This window comes from Cryptomeria japonica, chromosome 7 (assembly GCF_030272615.1).
Source record: "Cryptomeria japonica chromosome 7, Sugi_1.0, whole genome shotgun sequence".
Classification (NCBI taxonomy): Eukaryota; Viridiplantae; Streptophyta; class Pinopsida; order Cupressales; family Cupressaceae; genus Cryptomeria; species Cryptomeria japonica.
Window position 1 is genome coordinate 85,816,472 of NC_081411.1, and position 12,936 is coordinate 85,829,407.

General features: G+C 38.7%; 1 protein-coding gene across 8 annotated transcripts in view; it reads left to right on the forward strand.

Moving 5' to 3' along the window:
* Window positions 1–12,936, forward strand: part of LOC131041478 (protein PLASTID TRANSCRIPTIONALLY ACTIVE 12, chloroplastic) — a 123,380-nt gene that overhangs the window by 91,330 nt on the left and 19,114 nt on the right. For all 8 annotated transcript variants that reach the window (XM_057974591.2, XM_057974587.2, XM_057974588.2 and 5 more), the window contains 3 exons: window positions 96–773; window positions 1,082–1,194; window positions 3,313–3,572. In XM_057974591.2, coding sequence (XP_057830574.1) covers window positions 96–773; window positions 1,082–1,194; window positions 3,313–3,572 — 1,051 coding nt within the window. The remainder of the gene's footprint in view (window positions 1–95; window positions 774–1,081; window positions 1,195–3,312; window positions 3,573–12,936) is intronic.

The window sequence follows — 12,936 nt, forward strand, 5'->3', positions numbered from 1 at the left end:
GAGATATGTGTCGCCATCATTTTGAAATGATTCCATCAGCTTCTTTTAAAGATATGTTTATATTTCTTAATTTGATTTTGCATTGAAACTTGCAGGACAAGATCAGATTTTTGTTGCCTTCTAAAATCCCAGTGAGTTCATTTCAAGAACAAAATCTTTATCCCTTGAGAAAGAAGAGCAATCTGATTGTGTCAGCAGGGTGGAGCCTGGGAGATCAGGATATAGATAGTCCTGATGAGCGCCCACCATATGATTCCTATATAGACTCTAATACTGGGGAACTGGTCCCAGCAAGAGGGGCCCGCCCAAGTATACCTGATAGGGATTTCTGGTCTGGAGACACAGCTATCCGTGCACGGCGTGGACAAACTCTTTTGCCTTCACACAAGTCTCCAAATACCTTAAAACCATCCAGTGGTCAAAATCCAGGAAGCAGGAGGAAGAAGTCTAGGGTGCGCGCGGCAATACCAAAATCTTCAGCTGGAGAAACAGCTGACAATGAATTTACACCAGAACCTTCAAATTATTCATCTGAAGAAGAAGAGGAAGAGACTTCAACACCAAATGTTATTCAGGAACTGAAAACAGATGAGATAGTTGATGCTGAAGAATTGGCTAGGAAATATGGGGAGCCTCACCCTTTTGTTCGTAAAAGATCAGAAGAGTTTACACCACCACTATTAAATGAGGAACTATGGTGGAACTGGCGTAAGCCTCCAATAGGAATGGAGCGATGGACAGAATGGAAGAAGACTGCTCCAAGTTCAGATGCGGTATGTAGTGTGTAATTGCAACACCTTCTATAATGGAAAGTGAGCTAGGCTCTGAATATAGTGAAAACTTGATTATACATCTTATCAATTAATTTACTACATTAATTTTTTATTTGCATTTGTGGCACGTGTAACAAATTTGGTGTAGATCTAGTTGTGGATTATCTGCCTTTATTGGGATTTTATTGTTCTCATGAACCTTGAAATTGCAGATGGCTCACACATCATCTTTCCCTGAAATAAGATTTTAGTGAGTTAAAGAACAATATTAGTATCCTTCCAAATTAAATAATTGCTCTCATTCACAGGCCATGGCAATGGCAATGGCAGAGGCTGGACAAATAAAAATTTTTGGGGAGAAACCAACAGTTGCTGAGGCTTCTCTTGCTCGAGCTCGAAAAAGAGCTCTAAAAAATGAAAGGTAATCTACTGCAGACTTTTCTTTTCCTGTCATGGAGCTAGATTTGATTGGAGCAAAACCATACATATTCTGTTAATGGTGCACAACTTTGCTAATAAATTGAATCGGATATAGAATACCAAGACACAAGTTCTTTTTCTTCTTTCATCACGGAGTCCAGTGTCATGCCCCTGCCTTGTAAGACAAATCACAGGTTAAATAGATGACATTGGGGCAATAAATTAGTGAAACTCAAAGGAGGCCGACCTTACAAATAACCCTAGGTGACATAGTTAATGGAAATTCATTAGGGCTGCCTGAGTTTATTATCTTTGCTAGACGATCTGCTTGGTGTTTGGGTTAAATATAAATGTATTTGTTATGGCCGACCTCCATTATGGAGTGCCCAGCTTTGGGTAAGGGTTTGGAAATAATAAAAAATTATATAATTAAACCTGCTTGCTAGCCGACCTGTTTAGAAAGGTTGCAGCCTTCAATGAAGAGGTGTTATTTAAAAGTTATAAATAAGAGGTGTTTGTGGATCATTCAGGATCCATTCATCGCCTACTATTCCTATTCCAAGGGCAGATTTGCAGCGAAATGAGAGCAGACTTAAAGCAGAGATAAAAAGCAGATAAGGAAGAGATTTCAATCAGCATCAATCGAGATAGTTCAAACATCTGCAGCGATCATTACAAAAGAACACAAATACAGATCAGGGAAAGATCATTGTTGAGCAGCAAGTGCAAACTGGGATCAGACCTGTAACAGATCAGATCCAGATTCATTATATCAAACAGATAATAGCTTTAAATTTTAATAATTAACTTTGTGGTGTGCCTAAATTGTATAACCTATGCACCATAAGATAGCATTTATTATATTGTCTCTGATATATGTTGGATGTGGAATACATATGCTTCAACGCTATCATATAGGGAAGGGAAGGAGTTGTAAGGAAGGGGAACAGTTATAAAATCATCATCTAGGCACACCACCCTGTGTGGATGTCCAATGTGCCTGCCACTGGGGCCAAGAGGGTGATTGTGCGCTCTTGAGCTTAGATAGGTGGATTACGGGGCCCACTATTGCGATCTCCCCTCCCATCTCTACGATGATCAACAATGGACTTAAATGGAGGAGACATGAATAGGGAAAGCAGATAAAAGCACCCCACTAGGTAGACCACCCCAAGTGGATGTCCAATGTGCCTGCCACTGGGGCCAAGAGGGTGAGTGTCTGCTCTTGGGTTTAGTGCAGGGATGGCTTCGGGCAGACCTATCATGCTTCCTCTGCCAAACTGAATGGTGATTGAATACTAGGGCAAATTCGGTAAAAAAGGGGACATTACATCCACTTCCTGATGAATCAAATAAATTTTTATGAACAGTCTACTTGTGTTGGTAATTGACATCCTTGTACAACCCTCTTCTGGGTCCCCTTTCCAAGTTCAAATAATTCTTCCTGATGAATTGACTTGTTATGTCAAATTATCCCTTTGCAAGTAAAGGCATATGATTTCCATGTTGGAAATGCATCTTTTACAGCCAACACCCTTAATTTTACTGTGGAGAGAACTTATATTTTGTGTGTAATTATTTTTCTATTTTTCTATATTTCTATTTGTTTGTTTGATATTTTATATTTTACACTGTCACTCACTGAGTAATCATATGCTATTTTCCAATTTCGAAACCTTAATAAATGAAGTGCTCATGAAGTTTGATATTTGAACAATATTCTTAATTTATCAGTCATCACCTTTTTCACTTCCTTTATGCTGAATTTATTCCATTTTTATGAGATCAAATGGACATTTTGGAAAATCAAAATTTATTTGTTGCAATAAGAATAATGGGGAAAATTGTGTTTTATATCAATTTGTAATAGATAAAATCCTTTCTTTTCCGTGAATAAATAGTAATAATCTATTTGATATTGCTTCTTTTCACTATTCTTAAGCTGCCACTTTCAGGAAAGAAAATGCATTTGATTTGGCATAATATGTGATATGAGTAGATTATTGACTAAACGGCCAATTAATATAAAATGAATGAGATAACTGTCTATGCTATGTGATTTGACTCTCTGTCCTATTTATAGTGACTATGGTAGTTATTTTTGGGTGTTTGCATACAGGCTGAGTCTTGAGGAGGAAAGGAAAAGAGAGCTAGGTCCAATGGCATACTATCAAGAGTGGGTGAAGGCATGGAAAAAGGATACTTATAAGGAAGCAGTGCAGAAGCACTTTGAAGAAACGGGGGAGGATGTACATACACAGCTTGCTAATATGTTCCAACATCAAACAGAAAGGGAATATCGCATCATGATGGGCACAGATGTGCGCATTCTTCGTGACCCTGTAGTAATACGCATGCGGCCAGAACATAAAAAAGCAGGTGTTATTTCTCTCTTAGATGCAAGATAAGGGTTATGTTAATTGAATAAGCAGAATAAACATTATCATTAGAAGGAACAAAGAATCTTGTACTTGAAGGGTATGTTCCTTCGTTTTGTAAACATTCAAAATTTTTCAAATGTGTTTCTTTCTAGTTTAATGTAAGTCATTTATCCTCCAAAGAGTCATTATGGAATCTTTGTCTCCGACGTTCTTGAATATCATGCTTGTAGGTTTTGATCAACATTATTGCATGCCCAAGAAGAGGTAATTATGAATGCAATAGATGACACAAATTAGAGCTTGGATGCACGAGATTTTGAAAATTTGACTAAGTTGTGGTAAAGTGGTAGGAGTAAATAAAAAATGCGCTTTCACTAAGTTAAGTGGAGAAGACCACAACCTCTCTATTGCCAAGTTAAGTGGTGGAGGTGATGAACATGTGCTCCTCAGTTGTATTTTGCTAGGTTAAGTGGTAGAAATGTGTCATTTAGGTGTACTTTTTCATGTTAAAAGGCTTAGGTGATGGAAATGCCCTCTTTGGGGGTATTTCACCAGGTGGTAGAACTCCTGAAAAACATTCCTTGCCTATTTTGAACAGAAATTAGTAATACACCATTTAAAAACAAGAGTGCCATATTTGTGTGCATCAGATCAGTTTGTCATTAGTTTTGCTTAAGCTTTTTTATTGTTATTGAAATTTCTTCCAAGGTGCCATTGGGGTTTAAGCCTAAGGCATCTTTTTGTGCATTTATTGCTGATCTTAAATTTTTGTGGTTGGTGGTTAACGTTTCAAGATTCTTTAGAAGATTCGCCATGTTTCAGAATGAATTGGCTATTTTTACCCATTTTTTTTGTAGAATCAGAAGATGGCCGTTATACATGAATCACTATTTTTAGTATTTGCTTTTTTGAAGGTCTTTTTTTGACAAAATGGCTGAGGGCTTGTTTTGAGGGTGGTCTTGTTTACTTTTATGTCAGCTTTGTTTAGGGTAACCTTATGGTTTAAAATGTTTTATTTTCTATTTCTTTAGTTGCTTGAGTCATTTTGCTTTAAATAGTAATTGTGGGATAAATTAATCATTATCCTAAATCCTGAAAATTGGGTTTTTTCCTTGTAAACTTGGAGCACAAAATTTCTTAATCATAGTAGATGACATGTTTATGTTGCTGAAATTGTTGTTCAATTAGTTATTCATGTGTTTGCAATTTTGTGTGTGGTTTTATGAATTGAATTGGAAGTAATAGGGTTGAACTTTGAGCTTGTATTGTGGTTATTGTCTACCCATAAATAACCGGTCTGATTTTTTTTTTCCAGTTTTATGAATTTATAACAAAATGCTGGCTTCAATGATATTTACTGAGTTTATACTCTGTTTAATGTATGCTTGTTTCATCATATACTTAACAAATTGTCTATTGCAGAGTAACATAAAGCAAGGGTGTTGTTCAACACAAGCAATTTCAATAAACACCATTAACCAAACTCAATGAAATATTTTATTAGATGAATAATACCACTGTATACATATGAATTAAATTTCAATTTCTGACCTAATTGATATCAGATGTAGCTGTAATTTTTTTCTCAGTGCCACATATTATGAACTTCCTCTCAATCTTAAACTTTGAGTTCCAATCCCCAATTGCTGTTGGCGATTAAGGATGCTTCTTATAGGTGTCCAATCTACAGATTATGACTTCCAGTTTGTCCCATTTTCCATATTGCTTTGTGACCTGATTATATTATAGTGATTGATATAAAAAACCGCTAGATTTATTGCTACATTTTAACAAAAGCTTCACAGTAGATTCTAATGGCAGCATTTCTCTGGTTAATAGTCATGACCAAAATATATAACACTGGATTAGGGTATTGCTACAGTTTTTTTTTTCTCAAAACCCATCACTTCGAATTGTAAATTCTGATGCGAAGGTTCGTTCAGCTAGTACAGGGTTGCCTCTGCAATTTCTGACTTCATTTTACCTGCACGACTCCTTTTTGTTCGGCTAATAACAATATAGAAGCTGCAAAATATGGTGGTGACCTCATGGAATTTAACCTCCAACAATCCACATGACTACGTTTATCTAGCAAATTTCTTAAACCTCACTAAATGTCCGCCCCCTTCAACGAATACTCACTTTTATGTTTTGGTAAACAAATGAATTAATTAAATGAAATGATCAAACGATCATTTAAAGAGTTACAAATACGATGTTTCTATAAAGAAACAATCGTAAGTAGAAGAAAAATAGAAACTAACTAATATGTACATTATGTTACATTATTGACCATTAATAATAACTAATGAAGATATTATTCTAATACCCTCCCTTAATGGTCAATCTGTCAACTACACCAAGTTGCCCCCTAAATTTTACAAAAACTTGTCCGAGCTCAGAGACTTGGTGAGAATATCTGCTGTTAATTTTAATTTTGACACCATAATCTTTTTGTATGGGTACTGTTGATGTGTTTTTTATGACAGTGCCGAACATAGAATAAAGTTGCCTAACGGTCACTTCACTCTCTCTTGATCAAAGTACGATTGCATGCTAAGATTACAAGAAGTTCAAACAATCGACTCCAAGGTTCCTTTATGCTACAGACGTGACTCAGTTGGCTGATGTGATTGCTGGTAATCCAAGGGGCCTTACGTTTGCATCGTTCTTTCACTTCTTTGCTGTGGCTGGAACTCCATCATCGGATATGACAATTCTGCGATGCTGCTGCTTCGAATGGACTAAAATGAACTGAAAGTAAAAGGGATAGGGTTTAAAAGGATCTAAATCTACTCCTAAGGGCAATGATAACAATGAATAGTGCTTTGGTGGACAAATTCCAAATAAACCAAGCTCTGCTTCGCCAAGTTTAACTACAACTCTCCAAGAACTGGTGCAATCTTCTGGGGATGCTAGAGGATTTTCAAATCGAGAAAGTACATTTGAATACCCAAAATGAGGCAATCCAAACGACTATCCACAATTGAACTTAGCATGAATTTAAGGGGCTCAGACTAACTTTACATTGCAACTTACAATCAGCAAGATGCAAAAAGTATGAACCATGGAAATTCATCAGACACCATTACATTCTCCATTGAAATCAAAGCACTATACTACTTCTACTCTAAGTGAGGAAGGTGAAACCATGCAAGCTTTGAAAAAATAACTTAAGTGGACACCATCAGAGAACAATGTTTCACTATTATTTTCTCAAAAAACTTATCGCAACAATTTCATACAAAGCTCCCTCCTCTACAAATGAGGGGGGTCACCCCTTTATATAGGCCTCAGGCCATAATTACATGCAAACCCTAATTAGGGTTTTCCCTAAAAGATTCTCCACTCAAGATGCGACAAGGTGGGAATCTCCAATTAATAACCCATCATGCCCATATACAATTGATTCAAAAGTACCCAAAATAGCATCCATTGCACATTAAATGCACCACCTCTTTCAAATTCGCCCAACATGCGTTGAATATTCATCCATGCAAAAATCACCCCATTATGTCATAAATGGTCCATCATTTTCACATGCGGCGGCTGCATGCAAAAGGAATCTGCCATAAATTCAACATGTAATGATCGGGTCGCCATTTGGTCAAATATTCCGGTAATGAATGTGCGACTCTACTGCCACGTGTTCAATAGATCCTCGCCATGCAAGTGGACCCCGCCATCGTATATCCGCTCCTGCATATCTGGAATTGTTGGAGAGGGAAAATTCGATTCAGGAAGAATTTTCTTGAAGTCTCCTCAACTTTCCTTGCTTGAAGAAGGTTTTCCATCAATTCTCCACCACCTCCTATTTTTTAAGAATTTCCACAATTTTAGGGTTTTGGGTCAAAGAGGAAGATAATTCTCCTATGAATCCAAATCTGTAATTTTTTTGAAATTTGGATGTGATTTGAGCCCTGAAAATGGATTTTTCAAATTTTTTCCTGGGGGGGAATTTCTTGTTCAGTTCATCCTTGATTCCTTCCTGGCCTTAGCAATTTAATCTTCAATTCATCCTTGGGTGTGATTTCTTGTTGTGGAGGAATTCTCCTTTGGAAAGAAATTTGTTCCTTACCCGGAGGAAGGAAATTCTTCATACCATAGCCAATTTTCATGATTTCCAAGAATTATGTCCTGAAGGAAGAAATTTCAAACACTTAGTTTTTCACCTTTCTTGGAATTTCTTCTTCTTGGGTGCAATTCATCCCCGATGAAGGAACTCATCTCTTTGTGCACTATCCATGAGAAGATCAATTTAGCGCACTCCTGTGTTCCTAGGCGGCATTTTACACTTGGTGGGGAATTCTTTCAATTCCATGGATTCCTTGCATCCCTTTATTTGATGCTCCTTCTCTCACTTGGGTGCTAAAATGCCTTGGTCAAGGACTCTTGCAATTTGCCTGTTTCTCCATGCACTCTTCATTCTGGCGCCCTCCACAAGGTTGGGGCCGAAATTCCTCCTGAGGAAGGAATTCATTGTTTTGTGAATTGTCCATGTCTTCTTTTCAACATCCCTATTTTTTAGGGATCCTCCTAAAATTTAGGAGTCAGGTTCATTGGATGGAGAATTCTGCCACGATTCTGAATCTATAAAATTTTCCACACTTTGTCGAGATTTGGTGTCTAAAAATAGCAAATTCGAAAATTCGTCCAAGGGGAATTTTGCTTTTTATTCCTCCTTGACTTCTTGGATTCCATGCCTTAGGCAAAATTTCAATTTTTAGCTTGGGTGGAATTTTTTTTTTTGCCATGCCAAGGATTCATGGATTTTCCCTCTCCTTGGGGATCTCATTTCAGCGCATGACTCCAGACTTGGGCGCATTTTTGCTTTGTCCATGGACTCGCGGATTTTTCCACCTGTGAATGCCTTTTCCATTTTGGTGCCCCAGTCCAGTCTTGGGCGCATTTTCACTTTGTCCATGGACTCGTGGATTTTTCCACCTGTGAATGCCTTTTCCATTTTGGCGCCCCAGTCCAGTCTTGGGCACATTTTCACTTTGTCCATGGACTAGCGGATTTTTCCACCTGTGAATGCCTTTTCCATTTTGGCCCCCTAGTCTAGTCTTGAGTGCATTTTCACCATGTCCATGGATTCATGGATTTTTCGTCTTGTGAATGCCTTTTCCATTTTGGCGCCCCAATCCAGTCTTGGGCGCATTTTCACTTTGTCCATGGACTCGCGGATTTTTCCACCTGTGAATGCCTTTTCCATTTTGGGCACGGACTTTCAGTACTTGACCCATTTTTGGCTTTCTCTGTCTGCTGTCTGACTTTCCGGAATTAGAATTGTCTGTGAATGCCTGATCCTTGTCGCCTTGGCTGACTGACCTTGCCAGTAATAACTTTCCAAAAATAAAAACTTTACAGGTGTCAGTGTTAGATCCCTAGACAGGGTGCAGTAATGACTTACTATAAATAGAAACTTACTAAAAATAGAAATTACTAAAAATAGCAAGTTTGATTTTTGGCAAAATGGTGACATTCCGGGACTCAGAAAAATCCCTAAAAAACAGGGACTTTCTAAAAATAGAAAGTTGCTCCGTTTGGGCCCAAATTTTACTGGGAGGTCCCTTGAAGGGTCCCGATTCTAGTCGTATGTTCAACTTTCTCGAAACCCTAACAGGAACCCCTAAAATCTAGGACAAAAGGCAGAAACCCTAAAAAAAGGACAAAACGGGCCCTCGACTTCACCAAACTCGCTCAAACGAAAAGTAGATTAAACCCAAATGACCCTCGAACACCTGCAAAGCAGAGAGACTGACAAGACTGCTGCGAGAAGACCCCAAAAATGCAAGCCAGAAGACCAGGAGGGCCTAAAAAGTAGGGGGTCCCCATTTGCAATGGGGCGATGTGTGAAAACGTCACAACAGGTGCAACACTATTAAAATATATCTGCAGTTCTGTTGACGTGTATTTTGTACACTATCAAACACAAAATAAAATACCCAAGGGTACCTTATCCTCTCTTGAGTAAAGTCTCTGAATGCTGAAGATATCGCGAAAAAGGATCAATCAGGATGACTTCAAGGTTCTTCGTTGTAGGATCTCTACGTGTGGATAAGCACCAGTGGTCGTTGTGAATGCTGTTTCTTCAAGGGGCCTTACGTTTTCGAGCTGCAGGAACAGAATTTTCCTAAAGCTAACAGGTTCTCAAAAAAAGATCAAAAGATAGAGTTTGCAAGAGATGAATTCTAATCTAATCCTAAGAATGACTCAATGTAGGCTAGACTTGGTAAAATTCTACCAATTTCAGTATTGCCAAGGAATTACAACTCTACTGGAATTGATGCAATCTTCTAAGGTGATTAGTGATTTTTCAAATCATCAAGAATTATAGATACTACCATAAAGGTACATATCAATAGTTCAATAATGATTGAAGGTTCAAGCAATCCAAATATCTCCAGTTGACCACACAAGGCGTCCTTACAATCAGTAAGAAGCTAGTGGTTTGGAACGTGAATCTCACCAAAGATCAAGCCCAACACTTAGTCCTTCAAACTTAAATACTACTTTGATCGAGAATGATTCAAGAAAGTAAACAACCATGAAGATAGCCATAGGAATTGCAATAAAACACCATAACTTCAATATTTTATTGATCTCAAAGCCAAAATAGACAACAATTGTTTGAAATTCTTTCTTCAATACTCAATCTTGCTACAAAATAACTTTCTTCTCTCCAAAAGCTCTAACTGTCTATCTCCTTAATATCTACTCTCTAATCATCTAATTTCTAATTATGCCAAAATGAAAATGAGTGAGGGTATATATAGCATCCTCAATTACAATGAACGACCCAGATCAAAAGAAGATCAATGGCTGAGATTTTGACACCTAAACCCTAATTAGGGTTTGTTACAAAAAGTTCCTTTTTTAGTTGAACATTATTAAATGCATAGCCAAATATTTAATTAGCACAAAAATCGAGGGAACATAGACCAATGATAATTAAGATGCCACATCATTTTATAACAACCTCTCTTCTAGAACCTTATTCCCCTTCCAATGTTCTTTCTTAGCATATGCAACGAATTTGGACACAATTCCTTCAATCTCAGTAATAGGAATCTCGCGAAGATTCCTCATTCGCTCCTCCAAGTGGATAACCTGATCAAAGGCCTTGAGAAGAGCAGCTTCTCATCCAGGTTCGAGTTCTTTGATCCTCTCAATCAGGAGCATAGTAGTAAACATTAGATCCCATTGCTCATCTGTGATGACATTCTCATCTTTGCAAAAGATGACCTTGACTCTTTCTTCCAACTCTTGAAGGTCCACATCTGTCTCAACTTCGATCCTCCTGCCAAGAATGGTACACAACACTTCAAACACCTTATCCTGAATTGGATGGACGACGCCCTCAACTTGATTGCATTTGGTGCTGATGTCCTTGAAAAGAACCTCCTTCATCTGGAGTAGAGTTGACCACTGAAGTAAATTATGAGCTCCTCCATCCATTATCTTTTCTTGTGCTAGGATCTTCCTTGGTGTTTGCTTGATTACTTGCACAACAGGAATGATAACATCTCTAGTGTGAGTGAAAGCGGCTACAGTTATCATTAGGTTGTGGACGATCTCAAGGACCTGGATAGCTCGATGGATTGTCTGCATCATTCTTGTTGTAAATTCAACGGCTACTGTGTGGGATTTGTCAATCCAAGAGCTCATAAGCTGAACCAAGCTCTTGACCCTTTCTGCCTCGCCAATTGATTCAAGGGGAAGTGCTTGCACGGGAGACATTGCTGGATCCTGACGTCCCAAGGGCTGATTGAGATGGCTAAAGTAGCCTCTCCAAGCACCTCTCTCTCTCTCAAGCTTTCTATTCTTTTCCATTTCTTCCTTAAGCTTGTCTTTAAGTGCTTCAAACGAATCGGTTGCCTCATCCAGTGCCTGCTCAGCAGTGAGCGGACCAAGCTCAAATGTTTCTACATCATACTCTTCTGCAAGAATTTCACCTTCAAACTTGTCTACTACTGGTGTAGCAATCTGCAACTTCCTAGATCCTGCCTTATCTGTGATCATCTTGGACATCTTGGTGGCCTTCTTCTTCTTCGTTGCCTCTTGAGAATTTCCTATAAGGCTCTCTAAGTCAATTATATCATCTTCATCTTCAATCACAATCACCCTTGTCAGTCTCTCCTTCAACCAATCTGGAATGGCGGATCTTGTCTCTCTAACTTGTATTTCCTTAAGCAATGGTTCGTGCTCTCGGAGAGGGGATGTCACTTCATCATCATTCTTCTCTTCATGTAGCTCATCGACTTGGGGAGATTGACTTGATGAATGCTGAGGTGCCTACCCCTTTTTAGGTTTATCATTCTGTACCATCGACTCCATAGATTCATCAACCTCAGGCACCGTCTTCTCTTGTCCTTCAACTTGACTTGTCCTTTTTTCATGTCGAGAAGATGTGCCTGATGAGCGATCTTGATTGGCCTCTTGCTTCTTTTTGGAGGGCTCTCTTTTCTTAGGTCTTTCTTTCCTCTTCGCGCCTCTGGGATGAGAATTGCCTTCACTTGCGCTTGCTCCTCCTTCTTCTAGTTTTTCCTCCAAAGTAAAAGTCATTGGTATGTTCTGTTCTCTTAACTTTTGATGTTGTACATCCACCCATCTGCGAGTACATGACAAAACTGGGGCCATCAAAGCTCTCAAGTCCGAAATCTCAAGTTCATTCCAATCTATTTTCACTGCTTTGTCTTCTCTATCATAGGATGACTGGAGATGTCTGCCATTGTCCTGAGCTTGATCGGCCACCCTGTAAACTTTGCACTTCCTGATGAAATCTAAAGGTAATTTGGAATGCATCTTTCTTTTCACTTCCAAATCACTTGAGAGATTCATCCAAAAGTCCTCTACCTGAAATTCGTGCTTGTACTTCCTACCAGCTATCTCTTCCATATAACCATGAGGATCAAAATTCTCCCTCAAGGCAAAGAACGTGAATGAATATAAAGCCAATTCCCTCTCTGCATCATCCAAGGCTTGAGTATTAGGACATACCTCAACTGAATTCCCCAATATGATGGGCACGAGAATTCCACTTCCATGCCTGTGTCTGAATGCCTTCGTATAAGTTGCCAACTGCCTAGTCACCTCAAGTAGCACTATCCTGTCTGTCGGATACCTCGGCAACATGTAGGGAGGTGAAGGACACCCATGAACTCTGATATATGTAAACTTTTGAAATTGGATGAACCAAGCACCATACCTCTTCACAAGCTCTTGTGCATCTGGAGATAGTCGATTGTGAATCCCACCTTGCAATATCCTAGTGATGTTCATCGTGAAGGTGTCATTGACTAACTTGTAGCCACCTCTAGGAGGATGATGCAAATGAACATAAGAGTCACAAACTCTCA